At 32.7% G+C, this 18477-nt stretch overlaps 2 protein-coding genes across 2 annotated transcripts; both read right to left on the bottom strand.

Annotated features, from left to right (window-relative positions):
- Positions 1-6223: 6223 nt before the first annotated feature.
- LOC125806799 (carotene epsilon-monooxygenase, chloroplastic) lies at positions 6224-11108 on the bottom strand. The gene is made up of 9 exons (XM_049486551.1): positions 10554-11108; positions 9126-9422; positions 8845-9042; positions 8383-8484; positions 7186-7326; positions 6996-7103; positions 6711-6793; positions 6462-6624; positions 6224-6367 (listed from the first exon to the last, which is right to left on the bottom strand). The coding sequence occupies exons 1-9, from the start codon at positions 11055-11057 to the stop codon at positions 6308-6310; spliced, it is 1656 nt and encodes a 551-aa protein (XP_049342508.1). The 5' UTR covers positions 11058-11108; the 3' UTR covers positions 6224-6307.
- Positions 11109-12272: 1164 nt separating this feature from the next.
- LOC125806881 (vacuolar protein-sorting-associated protein 37 homolog 1-like) lies at positions 12273-17871 on the bottom strand. The gene is made up of 7 exons (XM_049486638.1): positions 17725-17871; positions 15943-16167; positions 14670-14757; positions 13816-13855; positions 13692-13738; positions 13444-13564; positions 12273-12708 (listed from the first exon to the last, which is right to left on the bottom strand). Exons 1-7 carry the CDS (start codon positions 17739-17741, stop codon positions 12545-12547), a joined length of 702 nt encoding a protein of 233 aa, XP_049342595.1. The 5' UTR covers positions 17742-17871; the 3' UTR covers positions 12273-12544.
- Positions 17872-18477: the final 606 nt, after the last annotated feature.

The raw sequence follows: 18477 nt of genomic DNA, 5'->3' as shown, positions 1-18477 counted from the left end.
CACATCGAATGTGTAATTTTCAGTTAGATGATCGAGAAAATAAAACAACATTATTACTTTGAATCAGTTAATTGATCAATGTCATTAGTAATCATATTATCATGTTTAGATTTTATAAGTATTATTTGATATTTTTTCCGCAAAAAACTTATGCAACAATACTCACTTATGTATCAATATCATAATGAATTCATGTCTTATCTCAATATTTTGAATCCAAATTCAAAAATTGATTATATTTAGCAGAAAGTAAAATAGATTAAAATAATTATTCTTGCCATAAATGATATGTCCCTTGTAATTGAAATAAGAAAAAAAAAATTGTATGTGAATAATTACACAACGATTCTTACGTTTTATTTTTTTTCATAAGCTCAAAATAAACTTAGCCAAAATGAGGTTTCACAAATTCCCACAATAACGTTTCATGCTAACTTAACACTCTGTTTGGATCATTGTTACTCATTGTTTCATAATGTATTGTATTGTGTTGTACTCTATTGTACTGTATTAATGTATGATAGATACAATGTTTGGCTAGACTGTATTGTTTGTTGTTGTTTAATAACATTTTTATCATTTGGTTTGACTGTATCGTACTGTATTGTAATTTATAAATTTACTAAAATATCCTTAATTATTCTAGGGTAGGAGGTTCGACTAGAATTAAATAATATATGGTAAAGGGTAAAAAAGTATTATGAAATATTATGTCATGATATAATTGAAAAAAGAAATTAAGTAACAATGGGAACACACCAAATCGGTTGTTCCATAAAATGGAGGTTTTCATTGTTACGTAACAACGAATTTAACAATACAATACAACATATTTTAAGTAACAATCAAAACAAACATTGTAGTAATGGTAACGATACAATACAATACAATGGGTAACAATGATCCAAACATATTAGTGTGAGCATTCGTCATTTATTTTATTTTATCCAAACGAAATATTTACTTTTAAGAACTAGTCACACAAAGATTATTTATTAATCGAAATTATTGTATAAAGTATTTTTAAAAATATATATGCACTTCGAAAGTAAAATTTAAAGCTTATACGTCATAACCGTAGGTATAGTTTACACCAATTAAACTTCACTAATTCAAATGTTCAACTATTTTTTTTTAAATTAAGCTTTTCTCATGATTTCTTGTTAATTTTTATTAGATAGCAAATAAAAAATATTAGGGGTTACTTTGAGATATGTCAATTGTCAAGTGATCCTTTTCTTCATTTATTTATGTCCAATTAATAGCCATGAATTTGATTTAACTTTCGTTTACTATTATAGTATTCTGAATTTTTATTGTTTCTCATTCGATATTAGGTACATACATATTTTTTTTTGACTAATTTGAATCGATGGTGTATAAGGTCTATAGTAGGGGGAAGCATTAAAAAAAATCATTCATAGGATTCGAAGATGAAAGTCTGATTAAAGATAAAATGATCTTGTTGCAAGTAATGATAGTTATAATATATAGAGTTAGGTTTCGGAAAAACCAGATCCATCAAAGGCAACAAGTTTCATGATATTATTTGAACGCACAAGAACAACCGCCAAATGGTGATAAATTGTATCCCATTCATTGGCTGTGATATGTAACTGAAAATACACACCATCAACACTAGGAAAAGTTGTTACTTCATGCACTTCTTTAAATTGATAATTGTGTGTATTTTTAATTATTATTGTACTCATTCAAAGCAAATTTTGCAATTTCAATCACTTTAGGATCTTTTGGATCAACATCTTGCATAAGATTGATATTTTTCAAATCATTTTTTGCTGAAGAAATATGCAAGAAAGTAGAAAAAAACACTAGGATTAAGAACATTGTAAGGGGAAAAGAGTTGAATTTCAAAGCCATTTTTTTCTTTTATGAAGAAAAAATGTTAAGGAGTGATTTACATTAATTGATGTAGGTTTGTATTTATAGGGAAATTTACTTGTATAGGTCAAATGAGACAAGATTGTTGTTATAATTACTTTGACTAGATTAATTGTGAGTCTTTTTTTTTAGAGTCAACCTATAAAAATTTTAATTAATATTTTATGATGTATTTTTTTCATCATATTGATATGCAAAATATTGTAATTTATTGTACTTATAGTATAGTTTTTGAATATCTAATTTTTTTGTGTTTAAAATATAGTATTAATGTAATCTAATTTAACTTTGAAAATTAGTCAAATTGACTTTCGAAAAGCGCAACATGACAAATAAAAGTGGACGAAAGAGTATTTTTCTTGTCTTTATTATTGATAGCAATAAATAGCAATATATATATTAAAATTAGTCAATATACATTTATACAAAAACAATTTCAAATTATTATCTAGGTGATTATAGGTACCAAAAAAATTAGGTGATTATAAATTATATTGTATTATTGATAATTTAATATTTCTTCCGCTTCAATTTGTTTGTCCTATTTTTCTTTTTAGTATATGTCAAAAGAGGTCTTTTTTTTACAATTCTTTAATTCTAACTTTTCATATTTGCACATATTAAAGATTGAAAAAAATTCTTTCTCCGTTATTTCAGCACATTATGACAACATTTATAACTACTTGGGAAAATGCTTGAATCGATCGTAACGTTTTATCACACAAATTAGCTTATTAGCAAATGTCTTGGTCAGAGTAACAAAATTCTTCTTGACACAAACAAAAAATGTGTGTATTAGGTGTGTGTGGTGGTGGTGGTCATCGTGGAGGGGGGGGGGGGGTTAGGGGGGAAGTATTGTCCAATCTCGATAGGCAAAATCTTCGATTTCCTCTTATCGTAGCTCTATATATAATCCACCTATCTTCTCCAATTCCTAAAAGTCGGCCCTCCAAGGAACTATACATAATGCCTCTTTCGCCACTAATTGCTTAAGTTGGGTCACTTTCTAATTCGCACAAATGAGCTACACACTCATTTATACTGGTTAATTCATTCCATTATATTATGTTTTTTTTAAACATAATAAAAGGTGAATGTCCATTTTTCAAGTCTCAACGTAATAATTACATTTAAGAAAAAACAAATTCAACGTCCGAGTCACAAAATGACACAAATAAAATAAAAATTCCACGATCGTAATCAAAAGATAAGAGAATAATTCCATTCAAGTTATACCCTAAGGTATTTTACGACAACATAAAATACAATTAGCTTAATTAAGTATCAAACTACAAATTATGATAGATTGATTGTGGCTAACATAGCTTAACAAAACTCACTTCAAGAGTACACATGAAAACTCAACCTTCAATTATTATTAAAAAAATTACATTTCCTCTTTAATACTTATGGAATATATTACAAGATATATACCAAGTAAACACTAATAAACGAACTCTCACAAACAATACTTAATTTCATCATTATTATAGCCAAAAGGCTTAGTACATAATACACGTTCTTCCCAAATTACACGACATTTATTAATTAATCAATACATAAATTGATTAAACATAGGATGATATATTCAACAAGTACAAATTGGATTAGAAACAAATCCTTATTCAAACTATAATAACTTCCTTGAGCTCCTTAAGAGATTCAAATAGAAGTGAAAATGCCAAAGGATACAAGTTGCCCTTCATGATAACTAGAAAATCACCATCAAATGGCAATAATTCCTTACCGTGGGACTATAGCTCCCTCCAGACGAACGTGCCTTCGAGCTCGATCGAGAACTGAATTCGCGAAAATAGAGTGTCTTGGGATGCGTGCAAGCCACCCCTTTGCCACCAGAGTTGGTGGCAAAGGGGTGGATGTTGCTCATCAAAGAAATCAAACACAAAGGAACAGTCTAGAGAGAGAGGTGAGATGGAGGGTTTTTGTTAGGAAGGTTTGGCTTGTTGTTTATAGAGGCATGTGGACATCATGGTGTGTTTTTTTGTTATTTTTTCTATCGAGCAATAATGTTTTCATTTACTCTCTTGGTTGACTCAAACTCTCAACATACAAGTTAATAGTGGAGGTGCATGTTATCAACCACTTAAGCAAGCTTCACTTGTCATATCATGTTGCTGCTTAGTTAGCTAGTCAAACAAGAAAAGTTTATACTCGGTGTTTATATCAAATTACAGCGCTACGTTATCATTATAAAACGATAAAATCTAGGCGACAATAAGTATTATTATATATATATATATATATATATATATATATATATAGACACAATGTTGCAACATCGAGTTCATCTGAACTTAATATTTTTGATGCGAAACATAAATTTATGTGTAGAAGCTCATAAAATTTCAACAAGTAACAATTTTAAATCCATCAGAACTACGATAAGTTTAAATCTTGAATCCACATCTGAACGCGTATTTTTTTATTTTTTTATTGGTTGTTGTTGTTGGTCAGGTGGGCAACAAAAGAGTGAATTGACTTGAGTGAATGTGTGGCCACTTTAGGGTAAAGTTAGAGCAAAAGAAAGCAAGTTAAGCATCTTCCAAAGGATATGCCTTTGGCACTTCCACTAAATTATATTGCCACCCTTTGCTTTTCCTAACTACTATTTAATAAGTATACTCTAATAATTACTTGAATTTTAATTCATCATATATATATATATATAAACTGAGTTTTAACTTATTGTATTTTTTTTCAAGTTACTGACTAATTTTACTTAGATATAACATTTATTGGAATTAATTTTCTTAGAAACTTGATAGTGTAAAAATTATTTTAACGTAATATAGTATATGCTATTAATTAACATGTATGCAAATTGCAAAACTCTAATTATAAACATACCCAAGTTAAGAAGTTGTGCAGTATAATTTATACGTACTACTCGGTACTACTTTCTTTATCTCAATTTATGTGAAATTTGACGTTTTTCGAGAGTCAAACAGTTTAAATTTGATCAGTAATTTGCACATGAAATCTTCAATTTTTTTGAAATGAAATTTATATATTTGTAAACTATGTAAAAAGTACTATAATCACAATAATTGACAACTCAAAACATTTAAAAGATATGTAAAAAAATTACAGTCAAATGATAGACTTGTTTGAATCTCGATATTTGAAATGTATCACACGAGGGAAAAGTATTATTTTTTTGGGAGGAAAGTTCAACTTTTTTCATTTTCCCCCTACTATGCTACATGTTTGATTAATAGAGTATATATTATCGATCAATTGAACTTCAGTCATAATAATATTGAAATGGTTTATGCTGTAATTTTTAAATATTGTGACATATAGTCTTCCAAGGTGGGCTAAATATTAGTAGTAATTTTGTTCTCTACTTATTTTTTTTTCTGAAAAATATTAATGCTACTTTTAGGTGACAAAAGCAGTGTAGATTAATTAAAGTTTGTTGTAGCATTAATTTGATTGCGTAATCCTCTTTTTGATGAAAGATCGATGACTCAGTTTTCTAACCAAAGGTAAATTGGTCAAAAGTTCTCCTATATTATAATTGATGTCAAATCAGTCTAACTCCATTCTTAATCAGAAATTTCGTAATTTATGTCACTCAAGAAATATTTTTCTCCACGCCAATTCGAAAAGTCATTTTTCTCATTTTAAAAAAATAAACTTAGGGGTCTTTTGGTAAAATGAATTAACAAAAATAATGCATACATTAGCTCTACGTATTGGTAGTACCTTGTTTTGGACACTTTTTCATGTTATGAACTCTATTGTGTATCAAGAAGTGTACTACCAATATCACGGGTTTGTATGTATTAATAATGCAAAGGGATTTACTACATATATTAGCATGACTAAAGACCCAATTATTCCTCAAAGGCATTTTTAACATTTTTTTCACCATAATTGTGGATGATATTTTTGTAAATAAATATTGTATACAATACATACTATTTTTATAGTATACTAAACCAATCAATGCATAAGAAATAATCTATGCATAATTAATGCAAGCATAACTAATACACTATTGAACATTATTTTTATACACTCTACCAAACAAAGTCTTATTTTCTTAGAGTTCAAACTTCAAACCGAAAACAATCCATACATCTCCAACAACTCTAAAGGCATATTCTGCTATACAACAAAATATTTAATGTATTCTCACAGGTACGATCTTGGGGGAGGAGGTTTGATGTGTATGCAGCTTTACCCCTATACCTTGTAGATGTAGAGAGATTGTTTTTGAAAGATGCTCGGCGATATGTTCTAATATATAGAAAGAAAAAAAAAGGCAATAATGCCAGAGAAAAAATAGAACATTATGCAATAATGATGATTCTCATAGTCTACCAAAGATGTACATAATGTTCAAAGAATCAAGATAACTTTTCTCCTGTGACAAAATTTACAGTGCAGCAGCCAAAACAGATACTTTTTCCCTTTGCTTCACTTTCATGTATAAACCCTGCATCGAAAATGACGTAAACGGTTTATATGGGGAGAACTTGTTACTCATGTTAGAACAAGAAAATAGCTAGCTCTCGAGGTGAGAATCTTACGTTTGTCGTATGAATGGTTGCTCCAGTAGTCATGCTAATAGTTTGATCTGGAATCAACTCGAATGAGAAGTTCTGTACAAATATCGCGAGAGAAACTGTAGCTTCCAACAAGGCAAATTGATCACCAACGCATTTTCGTGGCCCTCCACTAAACGGAATGAATCTGCAACAAGTAAACATATGAATGATAATCTTCTACTCAGACAAGCTGTCTATGAACGGAGAAAAACTAATGGCTGAAATGAGTACCTAAAGTCAGTATTCGTTTCATTTGGGACGGGACCTTCCAAGTCGAATCTTTCAGGATCAAATTCTTCAGCTCTATCCCATACCTGGAAAAAAAGACAGCAAAGACAAATTATTTTCTGTACTGGTGACTTAACAGATCTTACTGAGCAAGAGTTAAAGTATTAAGCAAGTCATTAAGTGGTGGATGCAAAATTAAATAGAACAATTTCAAGGGATTAAATTTCCGAAAATCTCAACAGTAACAAGAAGAAGTGTGAAAGATCAGAAAAAGCTCTTAGATTTTACCTCTGAAGAATGATGAATGTTATATACCGAAATCATTATATCTTGACCAGCATTGACTTTGTAATTCCCGGGGAGGACATCAGCTACTTGAGCTCTTCTTATTAGGACCTAATAAAACCAGTTCTCTAAAAATCAGGTCGTCAGAAGATAATGCATAACTATAAAGTCATCCAAAAATTGACTGACTGACAGGTGGATGCGGATAGAGTCTGAGTGACTCAGTTATGCACCGCGTTAAGAACTTGAGATTCTTCATGTCTTCATAGGTCGGAGAGCGTCCTCCCAAAACTCTATCTACTTCCTCATGTGCTTTTTCCAAAGAGGAAGGATCCTGCATTAAGAACATAAAATATGAGGGAAGTACAGGTTTTCTATAGTCTGCATAGTTTCCGTCATGCACCGTGTTTTATTGAATACAAGATAATGAATTATATCAGAAAAACAGATGCTCACAGGATCGCCATTTCTTTCTAAAGAAAGACCAAAACATATCCAAGAGGAAAACTAGAATGAAGCAACTGGATTTGTCAAAGGGCAATGAAACCTGTTAAGAATTCCTAAATCGCACAAAAATGGTTGAAAGAGATGAAACATGACTAACAAGTGTTACCATAAGTGACATCATGCAATGCGTTTTTGCTAAGAACATACGGATAGAACAATTCTTAGTAAGTTTTCCAAGCAGTATTGTCCTTGGGTAAGAAAAAGCTCTTTAACTGGCATTTCTTTTAGTTGCCGAGTACCATATTTCACAAGTTCTTTTTCTCTCTTTTTAGATAAGTCATCATATGTCACAGGCTAAGTCATATTTTCTTCAAGTCATCATGTACTTTCTTGTGGATGGGGAGGAATTTAAGTTAGCGTAAATGTCATAGAGATAAGAGGTAGAACCCATAGGCCACAAAAATTAAGTTGACTTCAAATAGATGTCCCTCTGACAAGCCAAAAGAAGGGAAGAGGTTAAAAGAAATCTTTTTCAACTTACATGAATGAACAACAATGTCCAAAGATATGGTTGACAACCAAGCTAAAGGGATTGCCTTGCATGAATAATTTCTCACCCATTGAAGAACCACATTTTAGAATCAAATGCTAAATCCATGACTTTGACATAAACACACAGAAGAGCAGGGTTATTTCTAAGTATACTTGCTGCAGTGAGTGTTTACCTCCAAAAAAGCCATGTGCAATATTTTAAATGTAAAAATTTCTAAAGGCTGAATTTAAGATGGAAAATACAACTAAAATATGCACCAAATACTAAGAAAAAAAGCAACTTTGCACTTCTCTCCCGCACAATTTATTGTTTGTCATTCAAGTTGGAAAAATATAGAATGATAACTTAAGAGAGAACTAAGGATTCAAGATGAAGGTCAATCAAAGATACCTTACTCAGCAGGTATGCCGTCCAAGTCAAAACTGAACCTGTGGTTTCATGCCCAGCAACTAGCATTGATAGAAGATCATCTCGAAGTTGTACACTTGAAACCTGAAATTCAGAAAGTTAACATGTACTGAGAATGCATATTAAGCTAAATATGCAGTATTTTGTCTTGAAGAAGAAATCACCTAGCATTTTTTTTTGTCTTGGTTGAGATTTGAACCCTGATCTCCTATGATTTTCATTTTCACCCACTTTAGTGACCACTAGGCACACCCTTGGGAGATATGACTATGACTATGATTGCATGAGAACTTAAAACAGTGGTACTAACTGTAATTCACATTAACATACCATATATGATGCTATTTACCTAAAAGAAGTTCAATTTCGAAGAAGTTCTGTAATCCATACACAGAAAGGAAGTTCAATCAGTTAAGTATCAAGTGAGTTAAAATCTTGGCCAACCTCCTCACGGCTAGCAAGCAAAAATCGAAGGATGCTTGGATCTCTATCATTCACGTACTCATCTTCATTAATCCTCTCACCCTCAGATTCTACAATCTCTCTGCACTTTGCAATGAGTTCTTCAACTGTTCGTCTGATTAATGAAACTGCATTTTCAGCCTTTATTTGTCGTGGGATGAATTTACATAAAACTTTGATCTACAAAAAATATGGATGATTTCAGTCAAATTATCAGACAGATTAAGCTCAGCAAAAACCATTCAAGTATAGGAAGGACCTGCCTGCCAATATGGCAACAAATCAGTTGAACGGAGCTCTGCTTCTTTTAATGCAGTGTATACTGCATCAATAACTGGACTGTCAGTAGTAAGGGAATCAAAATTGTAATTGAAGAGTGCAAGACCAATAACATCAAGTGTTAGTTGAGAAAACTTTGCCTCCATATTCACTGCAGAGCCAGAAATTGCATCAGGTAAAAGTTTCTCCACCATTCTCTCAGCACATCTGCAAAAGACCCGCTCAACTATTACTGACAAGTACTTCTTGTGAAGAGATGGAACCACAGCCCTTCGCCTTGCCTATATCAAATTAGGTCTTTAAGCTCAAAACAACACATTGGTGACCATAATAATGTTATACTAGGGTACTGTACTTTCCATCAATTATAACCTACTAATAAATAAATCATCAGTTACATCATCAATAATAAACCATAGTTCACGGGAATTCCACTTTTCATTAGTTTATTACCAAACATGAGGTCACCTTGAGCTTGACATCACATTAGTTTTCACTAGACTAGAGTCGAGAGTGTGCTTCCCTTTTATGCTCTGTATAAAGTATATACCACACACTAAACTAACAAATTACAACAATCCAAAGTAGACAGAAAAGATGAGAATCTTGGGGACATCTAGATTTCATATTAGTATTCACCAGATTGAATCCAAATTCCAGTTTATATAGAAGATACAAAAGTATTGACCCTAATTACCAAACTAAAACTCCATCAAAGTTTACCTTTTATTTTAATAATCTACTAAAGGACCCTCAATTGCTTGGCATCAACTAAAATGGAACTTTCAAACTCTCTCTTTAAACCACAAGGTGTCATGCTGCATAATTTAACGATATCAACTGCTATGCGCCAATTCAGACTTGTTAGGTCTGTGTTCTATATCAATTTCATTCTATTTGGACTCATTTCATTGCTATACCAATAAAAATGAAGTTGTATAGTTCAACAACACCTACACCTCAATTCCAAACTAATTGGAGGTCAGCTATATGAATCTTATGTATCTGTTTCCCTCTTCTTGGACCATTTCATTCCGATACAAATACATTTAACACTGCATTATCCTTTAACACCAAGTCGCGTTAAAGCAATATCTACAAAAAGGCATGTGAAACTGCATAATTCAACATCTATACTGCAATTTCAAACTACTTGGAATCGGCTACATGAATCATCTACATCCACTCTGCTATATGTGGGCCTATTTCATAAGGAACTACTCCCCGTCCCGATTTAGACCGTTTTAGACCATAAATTTCAAAAGTCTTCCTTTTCCTCAAAACTTCGTGCCAAGTCAAACGTTATCACATAAATTGGAACGGAGGGAGTAAATCAAGTTCCACAATTAATAAAAAAAAAATAGGTAAAAACAAAATTTACGAATAACTATGAAGTGATACACAAAACTTACCGTCCAAAGAGGACCTTCTGCAATGGCAAAACCAGAACCAAACAAAAACTCAGAAACCTCAGCAACAAGCCCTTTACCATACTTCCCATAATTCTTCAAAACATGCTTAGCAATAGCAGGATCACTAACAATAACAAAATTCCTCGGTCCAGCAGCAAGACGATAAATAGGTCCATACAAATTCATCCATCTAAACAATGGAAGAAAAAGAGCACCACCCAAAAGTTCAGAAACATCATCAAGCTCAGCACTCGCAATGGGTATGTTAGAATCATCATTTTGGCCTAAAGTAAGTGACCTGGTAAGTTTAGTAAGCCAATCTGGACTGACCCATGAAGTGGGCTTAGTTGAAGGTGGTTTCTTGTTGTCAATGGAGGATTTAATGGTGAGTTGTGAACGATTTTGAAGTGGGTTTTTTGGGCGGAGAACGGTGGTCCGGTGGTGGGGGTGGGTGGTGGGGTTAGTGAGAAGAGAGAAGGAAGAAATGGTGACCGAAAATGGCATGGTGATGGTGAAGGAGAAGCAAATATGTAAAGTGGAATTTCAGACATTCATATGTTATAGAAATCTTTTATCCACATTATCATCTAGTCGTACAAGAAAATAATAAAAAATTAATAATAATAATTTTAAAAAATACTATATAAACATGTTCTTTAATTTAGCTTCATTCGATATCAACGTCCTCCAACTTTGGGCTTACGTAGACACTAAGATGTGAATTGTCACATACATACATGTGTCTACTTATTCAACTTTATATATATATATATATATATATATATATATATGTCTATTTGCGCACATTCAATTAATAGAATGGTTTGGTTTGTTCAAACATTTTTATTTAATGACATAATTTGCTCTTTAAATGAGTTAATTTTTCATTTTTGTCTTTCAAAGTCATGTCTAGCAAGAACTAATTCTTTGAACGTTTGGGTTTGAGCCTTAAATATGAAAAAATTCTTGGCAAGAAATATTTTCTTTCAAATGGGACCCTATACAACACGCATTCAAAATAGTCGGCTACCGAACACTAGATAGAAAATAAATAAAAAATAAAAACTAAAATCTTTAAGAACATGACACGTGCATGACATTAAATTGATTTCTCAATAAGCCAAGCCAACAAACCATCATCAGAAAACGAAAAAAACAGGCTCTTTAAATGAGTTAATTTTTCATTTTTGTCTTTCAAAGTCATGTCTAGGAAGAACTAATTCTTTGAACGTTTGGGTTTGAGCCTTAAATATGAAAAAATTCTTGGCAAGAAATATTTTCTTTCAAATGGGACCCTATACAACACGCATTCAAAATAGTCGACTACCGAACACTAGATAGAAAATAAATAAAAAATAAAAACTAAAATCTTTAAGAACATGACACGTGCATGACATTAAATTGATTTCTCAATAAGCCAAGCCAACAAACCGTCATCAGAAAATGAAAAAAACAGGCTCTTTAAATGAGTTAATTTTTCATTTTTGTCTTTCAAAGTCATGTCTAGCAAGAACTAATTCTTTGGACGTTTGGGTTTGAGCCTTAAATATGAAAAAATTCTTGGCAAAAAATATTTTCTTTCAAATGGGACCCTATACAACACGCATTCAAAATAGTCGGCTACCGAACACTAGATAGAAAATAAATAAAAAATAAAAACTAAAATCTTTAAGAACATGACACGTGCATGACATTAAATCGATTTCTCAATAAGCCAAGCCAACAAACCGTCATCAGAAAACGAAAAAAACAGGCATTCTTAAAGCAGACCATTTTCTGACTTCTCTACCACAGTAAATATAACTGAATTTTCTTATAAAACAGTACTTAACTTAGTCCTCTTATATCAAGCATGCTACCCAGTAGAGGCCAAACTTGGCATAAATTTGTCACAAAATTATATCTGAAGCAATATTATGGTACACACGCTTTTAGAAGCAAAGGAAGACTCAGCTATATAATATTCACACACATCATATTAAGCAAAACATTCAGCCAGTTATAGATGTCTTTGCAGCAAGGTGTGTAAGTGCGCGTTTGTGGTAACTTTGTCGTAGCTTCTTGTACTTCTGCACAAATGTTGCAAGATCGATTTCCCCCTCGAGAAGCTGTTTGTCTAGATTTTCAGATTCCTCGTCTGTTTTTCTCATGGCATCTGTATAAAGAGAAAAAATCAGATTCTTATAGTTCTTTCTTTGCATGTCTGATAGCTTCATATCATATGAAACTTATAAATAAACCTATGCTAGTCAAAGTAGAACAAGGTAACACCATTCAAGAAAGACACTATAAAAGTGCTAGAGAGCAAACGCTATGGAGTAGAGTTACCTAAATTTCTAGCGGCTGAAGTCATGTCTATACTGTGAGGATTAAATGATAGGAGGACTATGAGAAACTGTTTCCAGTAGCAAGTAAAAAGGCATCGTGATATATACAAAGGCAAGTCGATAGATTTTTGCCATGCAAATATATGACACCTGTGAATGCACAAGCACTAATACAGTTGACGGTTCCTGGAGCTTAGCAGAAATCATCTAATCAATTTGATGGAACAGAAAACTACACAACTTTAGAACTAACAATGCAGCACCACCTGTTGAGTCAAGAAAGCTCCCCAATGCATCAGATCCTTACTATTTCCATATTTGAAAAGGTTTCTTTTTTATGATGAAACATATTTGAAAAGTTTCCTTACTTGAAGTCCAAATAAGACGAGATTGAACTTCTGATAGGCCCTCAACTCTGTTGAAATTGCAGCATTAAGAACCCCCCAAAACCAAAGATCTAATTTTTGTTCTACTGATATATAATTATATATTTCGTTCGAGCTGTCTTGTCATCCCCCACCCCCCAACCAAAAAAAAAGTATTATGTACTTTCATTTTTTTACCTTGTAGTCGATGGAGGAGTGATGCAGGAGAGTAGAATTTTAATAGCTCTTCTTTTCTCCTTTCCAATTCATGCAGCTTTTCTTGAGCAGCAGCCAATTCAGTGGTGCGGATGATTCTGCACTGTAATCAGCAACATAAGATCAATAAATAAGACCTTTCCCAATGAATAATTTGATGCTAAAAGGTCAAAGTTCTCATAAAAATTGAAAGTAACACACAGAGGAAGTAAGAAGAAGTAATATCTGACCTGATTCCTAAGCTCCATTATCCGCGGTTCTTTTTCTAAATTCTCCCCTGCAAAGAGAGTGGATTCAGAATCTATCTGCTTAATGAATAAAAACCTCTAGTTACAAAGAAGTATCCAGACTTACTAGCAAGTTGCAGAGTTTCATTCCGAAGGTCATCTCTAACCTGATTAGGTAATTTAATGGGAAAACCGTCAAATATAATCAGCACTAATCAAGTGAGAAGAGAGGCTACCTATAGTCCTATAGTAAGATGAATTTAATAGAAAACAATGCTGTCTCACATAAATTAAGCAAACATGAAGATAAGAAGTACAAGAGGATCATTTTGGGCAAAAAAAGGAAAGGGAGGGAATGGAAGAAAGAACAAGAAACATTCATTGACTGTCCAAATCTGCAAGAATCTTAAGATACTTAAATTGCATGAGTGAAAGATTAGAGAAAACCCAATAAAGCACACTAGATGAAACTACTACAGTAACTCTCAACAAGATGGTGAAACACTGGAACAGCTTCAATGCATTCTTTTATTGTAACTTAAAATCCTTGCCATTCATGGAGAAAAACCCCCAAAGAAAGAACAAGAAACATTCATTGACTGTCCAAATCTGCAAGAATCTTAAGATACTTAAATTGCATGAGTGAAAGATAGAGAAAACCCAATAAAGCACATTAGATGAAACTACCACAGTAACTCTCAACAAGATGGTGAAACACTGGAACAGCTTCAATGCATTCTTTTATCGTAACTTAAAATCCTTGCCATTCATGGAGAAAAACCCACACACACAAATGTAGAACAACTAAATTCAACCATTTCCAGAATACTTGTCCCATAAATAACTTGAATCCTTGCTGCCTCAAACAATTTGTTCATTCAACCAGGTACATGGATACATTGGAGTACAAATAAGAACTGATCAGTTCAACATGCAGAACATGCAAACAAATAATGGTAAACCAGAAAAAATCAACCTTACTTTATTCTGAGTTTTGACAGGCTCAAGTGAAAGTAATAAGTTATGATATCCATCCTGGTGACGTAGAAGGTCCCTTAGCTCCTCAAGGCTGAAAATTTTAACAAGAAAGCAGATCGATAATCAGACACTAAAAGTGAAGCAGAATGAAGAAAGAGGATTAGCACTTCCCTTAATTATTTTATTACCAGATCTCTTACAGTTTATCTCATCTCATTGTCAAAATATGCACTGCTGGTAACTTAACGAGTGCCATAGAAAGATCAACCAAGATCTTCCACAGAAACTAAAGGCACAAAAGAAACTATATATGCTTAGCAAGATGCATACAGAGATGCTTCTCAACATACGGAGCAAACCTGAGGACAACTTATACCACAAACTTAGACGGCACTTGATCTAGGTAACTGTTTTACATTTCATTTGTTTCATTTTCAAGTGAGTGTTTGGACATAATTTTGGGAGAACTATTTAATTCATGTGAGTTTATGGACATGCAGTTTTTGGGTCGAAAACAAGAATATGCTTTGCTTTGTTCTCCGACTTTTCTATTAACCCAAAAAACAATAGCTCTTGTTCCAGAAAACAATCAGAGTAAAATTATATATTTACCAAGATGCACAGACAGGTGTTTCTCGCCTATTAAGAAACCTGAGGACCAACTATGTATTCTTTCTTGTTGGGTTTCCAAATTGTTTTCTTAAAAACAGAATATCTGCAAAGCTACTGCCTTCTAATGAAATCTTCTTAGTTCATCAAGAAAGATATCTGGAAAGCTACTCCAATTATTTCTAGAAAAGACACCCTATTAGCATCAATTTCCATAATGTACTTAGTAGTTTTTAACCGCAACACTGAAGGGCTCTGCTATCAAATAATAAAACTTGTACCAGCAGCAGATTTTATTATAAGTGCTCCCGTTCATCACTAAAATTTGCATTTCATGAAACTCCTAAGAACACAAGCCAAAATTCTGTTATGAAGAGAACTAACTATACTACTCCAAGTGCACAATGGTATCATTACAGCTTTAAGGATTATCAGGAGTTCAGCAAATTATCTATTGGGATCAGAGAGCTATATGATTCTACAAGTTAGCAGGTCTGAAACCGCTCTACAGACTTGGTCAAAATAAAATTTCATGAGTATCAAAAGTTTGCTCAGTTTTAAAAAAAATGCAGATACAATGGGAAAAAATCTTGTAGATTTTATAAGAATAAAAAATAAAAAAAGGGGGGGGGGGAGGGGGGGATAATATACATCCGCCAACACCCACCTCTTATCTTTTATAGCAGTAATAATGCCTGCAGCCTCTGCAGGGGAAACACGTGACACTGAGCTTGCCCTATCTGTTGGTCTTTGGACACCAAAATTGCCTGAAGAGCTTGGACTAGGAGTTCCGGGGCGGGAAGACCCAGGAGACTGGGAGCTTCCTATAGATGGTGGATAACATGATTCATTATTACCCTCCTGTGGACGTTGCTGAGGTTGCTGCGCACCCCTGCGGGAATTTTAAAAAAGGTATATATGTTAAAAATACTAATTTACATAAGCTAATCTTATGCATCCTAGTTGTCCATTAGAGCATACCATGTCAGTAAGCAAGCCAATACAAGCTACCAAGTCTTATGGTAATAAACCATACAAATAACATGCATAGAGTTTTCTGATTTCTGAATGCTTATAGGAAAATGAATAGAAGACACCAAACCTTTTTTCTTAATGATAAAGGTAAACATTTCATCTAATAGTATTAAGAAGGTACCAAAAAGGAATACAAAAAGAGATGCTTTCCTTCTATGTCTTGAAGGAGTACAAAAGATCTAGCATAGAGTTCATATCAGATACAATGGTTCTTCCTACACTGTGAAGTGTAGAGTCGTTAAATGTCTAGATTTAGCATGCAATGACATAAGATTGTAAGATACTCTCTCTCCTCCTATTAAAACATCTATCATTCTTTTCCTACCAGATATTCCAGAAAATGCAAGTAGGAATTTCCTTCTGACATAATCTGCTGTCCCTAGAAGAGTACAAATCATGCCTGCTGCATAGAGCATATTTCATCCCCCCTGAGACCTGACATGACCCGCATAACTCAAAAACATTGACTAGATCTGCCTAGTAAAAGTACAGTACAAACAACAACTACGCCTCAATCCCAAACAAGTTGGGGGCTATATGAATCTCCACTTCTTTATTTAAGTTATCATCATCATACTAGTAAAACTAAAAGTAAAAAATAATTAAATGTATAAACAATAATAACCTATATGAATTTTTTTCCTTCATTATGCCCTATCTTTAGCTAAATCTGCATTGATACCAAACATTTGAGGTCTATCAATACAACTCGCTCCGATGTAATTTTAGATCTACCCCAACCCCCTTTAACACCTGAACTTACCATAGTACGGTACAAGACACCAATAAGATCATCTTATTAGAAGTCCATTAGTTGAAGACAAACGAGAGAATTGTAGTTCCTCCAATTATACAGTAGCTAATGATCCCAAGCCTCCTATCTAACAAAGTAAAAAATTTGCTATCACCTAAGTCTAACATTATGAATTTCTCCTACTTCATAACAATAACAACATCATCGCTGCTTCAATCCCAAACTACTCTCTATTTGGGAACATCTTATTCAAATACTTAAGATTCTCTTCTTTTTCTTATGACTGTGATGTCTGGACCAGCTTTCGCACATCTCGACTAATTCCACAGTGTACCTGTCACCTCCCAGGACTAATACCACATAAATACTCTATAACTTATACTTCTAAAACTTCTCCAAAATTAGATGTTCCTAAAATTCCACACTACCATAAACTGACATCCAAATCACCAAAAAGAAAACTTCCTAGAACTGATGCGAAACAAACGAATTTCAACAAACTAAGCAATATATCATCCGACAAACAAAAGAGAAGATCTCAACAGATGAATTACAGTAAAACGAACCCTAATTTCAACAATTAAACGCGATAAACTCAGGATTTAACAATGGAATCATACAAACGAAACAGAAAATCGGCGATTATCAAAGAAATATTACCAGAATTTATTGAGCATGGCTTCGAACAATCAGAAGAAAAATGGAAACTTAGCAGAGAAGATATCCTTTTCCAATTGACTTCCGTTTTCTCTTTGCCAAAAACTTGAAGAAACTGTGAATAAATTTTCACACAATATTTTTTATTATTATTACTGCTGTTTTATTCTTCTTTTCTTTTGGTGTGTTGTATATGGAAAACATATTTTATCAATGTTTATTGATTAAGATTAAAACTTATGAAAAAATATTTTTTTAATAGGAAAATAAGCTTTTTGAAATTAAACACTCTTTCCACCATCTACCCTCAATTACCATGTATATTGATCAATTTGGTTCGATTTTAAAGTTTATTGGTTTGATTTAATGGTTATTGATTTGTAGATATGTTAAATCGTTATAGAACCATTAAGTTACTGATTTATCAGTTATCGATTTATCAGTTATTGATTGTTATTAGTTCAGTTATTGGTTTAACCATTTAACACGCAAAAAAATCATTAAAAAACACTTAGAAATAAGATGAGAAAAACAAATGAACCATGCATATGAGTTGACAGATTTCATCTTACTCAAAAACAAACACTAGCATGTTGTAGAACAACCAAAAGTTTGAGATAGTCAGAATTAAAAGTATGAAATTGAATCCTAAGTTCCATTATCAATAAATCAACAAAAAAAAATTGGCTCAGTTATTGATTTCGATTCGATCTAGAACAATCCCACCCTCGCCCCATCCATTGGTGTAGTCTTATA

This window comes from Solanum verrucosum, unplaced genomic scaffold (genome assembly GCF_900185275.1).
Source record: "Solanum verrucosum unplaced genomic scaffold, falcon-dt-bn FXZP01000196.1, whole genome shotgun sequence".
Lineage (NCBI taxonomy): Eukaryota > Viridiplantae > Streptophyta > Magnoliopsida > Solanales > Solanaceae > Solanum > Solanum verrucosum.
This window is presented reverse-complemented; position numbering and strand designations above follow the sequence as displayed.

Excerpts from the sequence above, each read along its gene's own strand:
- LOC125806799 (XM_049486551.1), bottom strand. The coding sequence starts at position 11,057 with ATGCCATTTTCGGTCACCATTTCTTCCTTCTCTCTTCTCACTAACCCC. Across the intron at positions 6,625-6,710 it reads GAAACGAATACTGACTTTAG|ATTCATTCCGTTTAGTGGAG; the intron begins GTACTCATTTCA and ends TACTTGTTGCAG. Across the intron at positions 6,368-6,461 it reads CAACCATTCATACGACAAAC|GGTTTATACATGAAAGTGAA; the intron begins GTAAGATTCTCA and ends TTTTCGATGCAG.
- LOC125806881 (XM_049486638.1), bottom strand. Across the intron at positions 13,739-13,815 it reads TGAAACTCTGCAACTTGCTA|GGGAGAATTTAGAAAAAGAA; the intron begins GTAAGTCTGGAT and ends CTCTCTTTGCAG. Across the intron at positions 13,565-13,691 it reads TAATGGAGCTTAGGAATCAG|TGCAGAATCATCCGCACCAC; the intron begins GTCAGATATTAC and ends TGCTGATTACAG.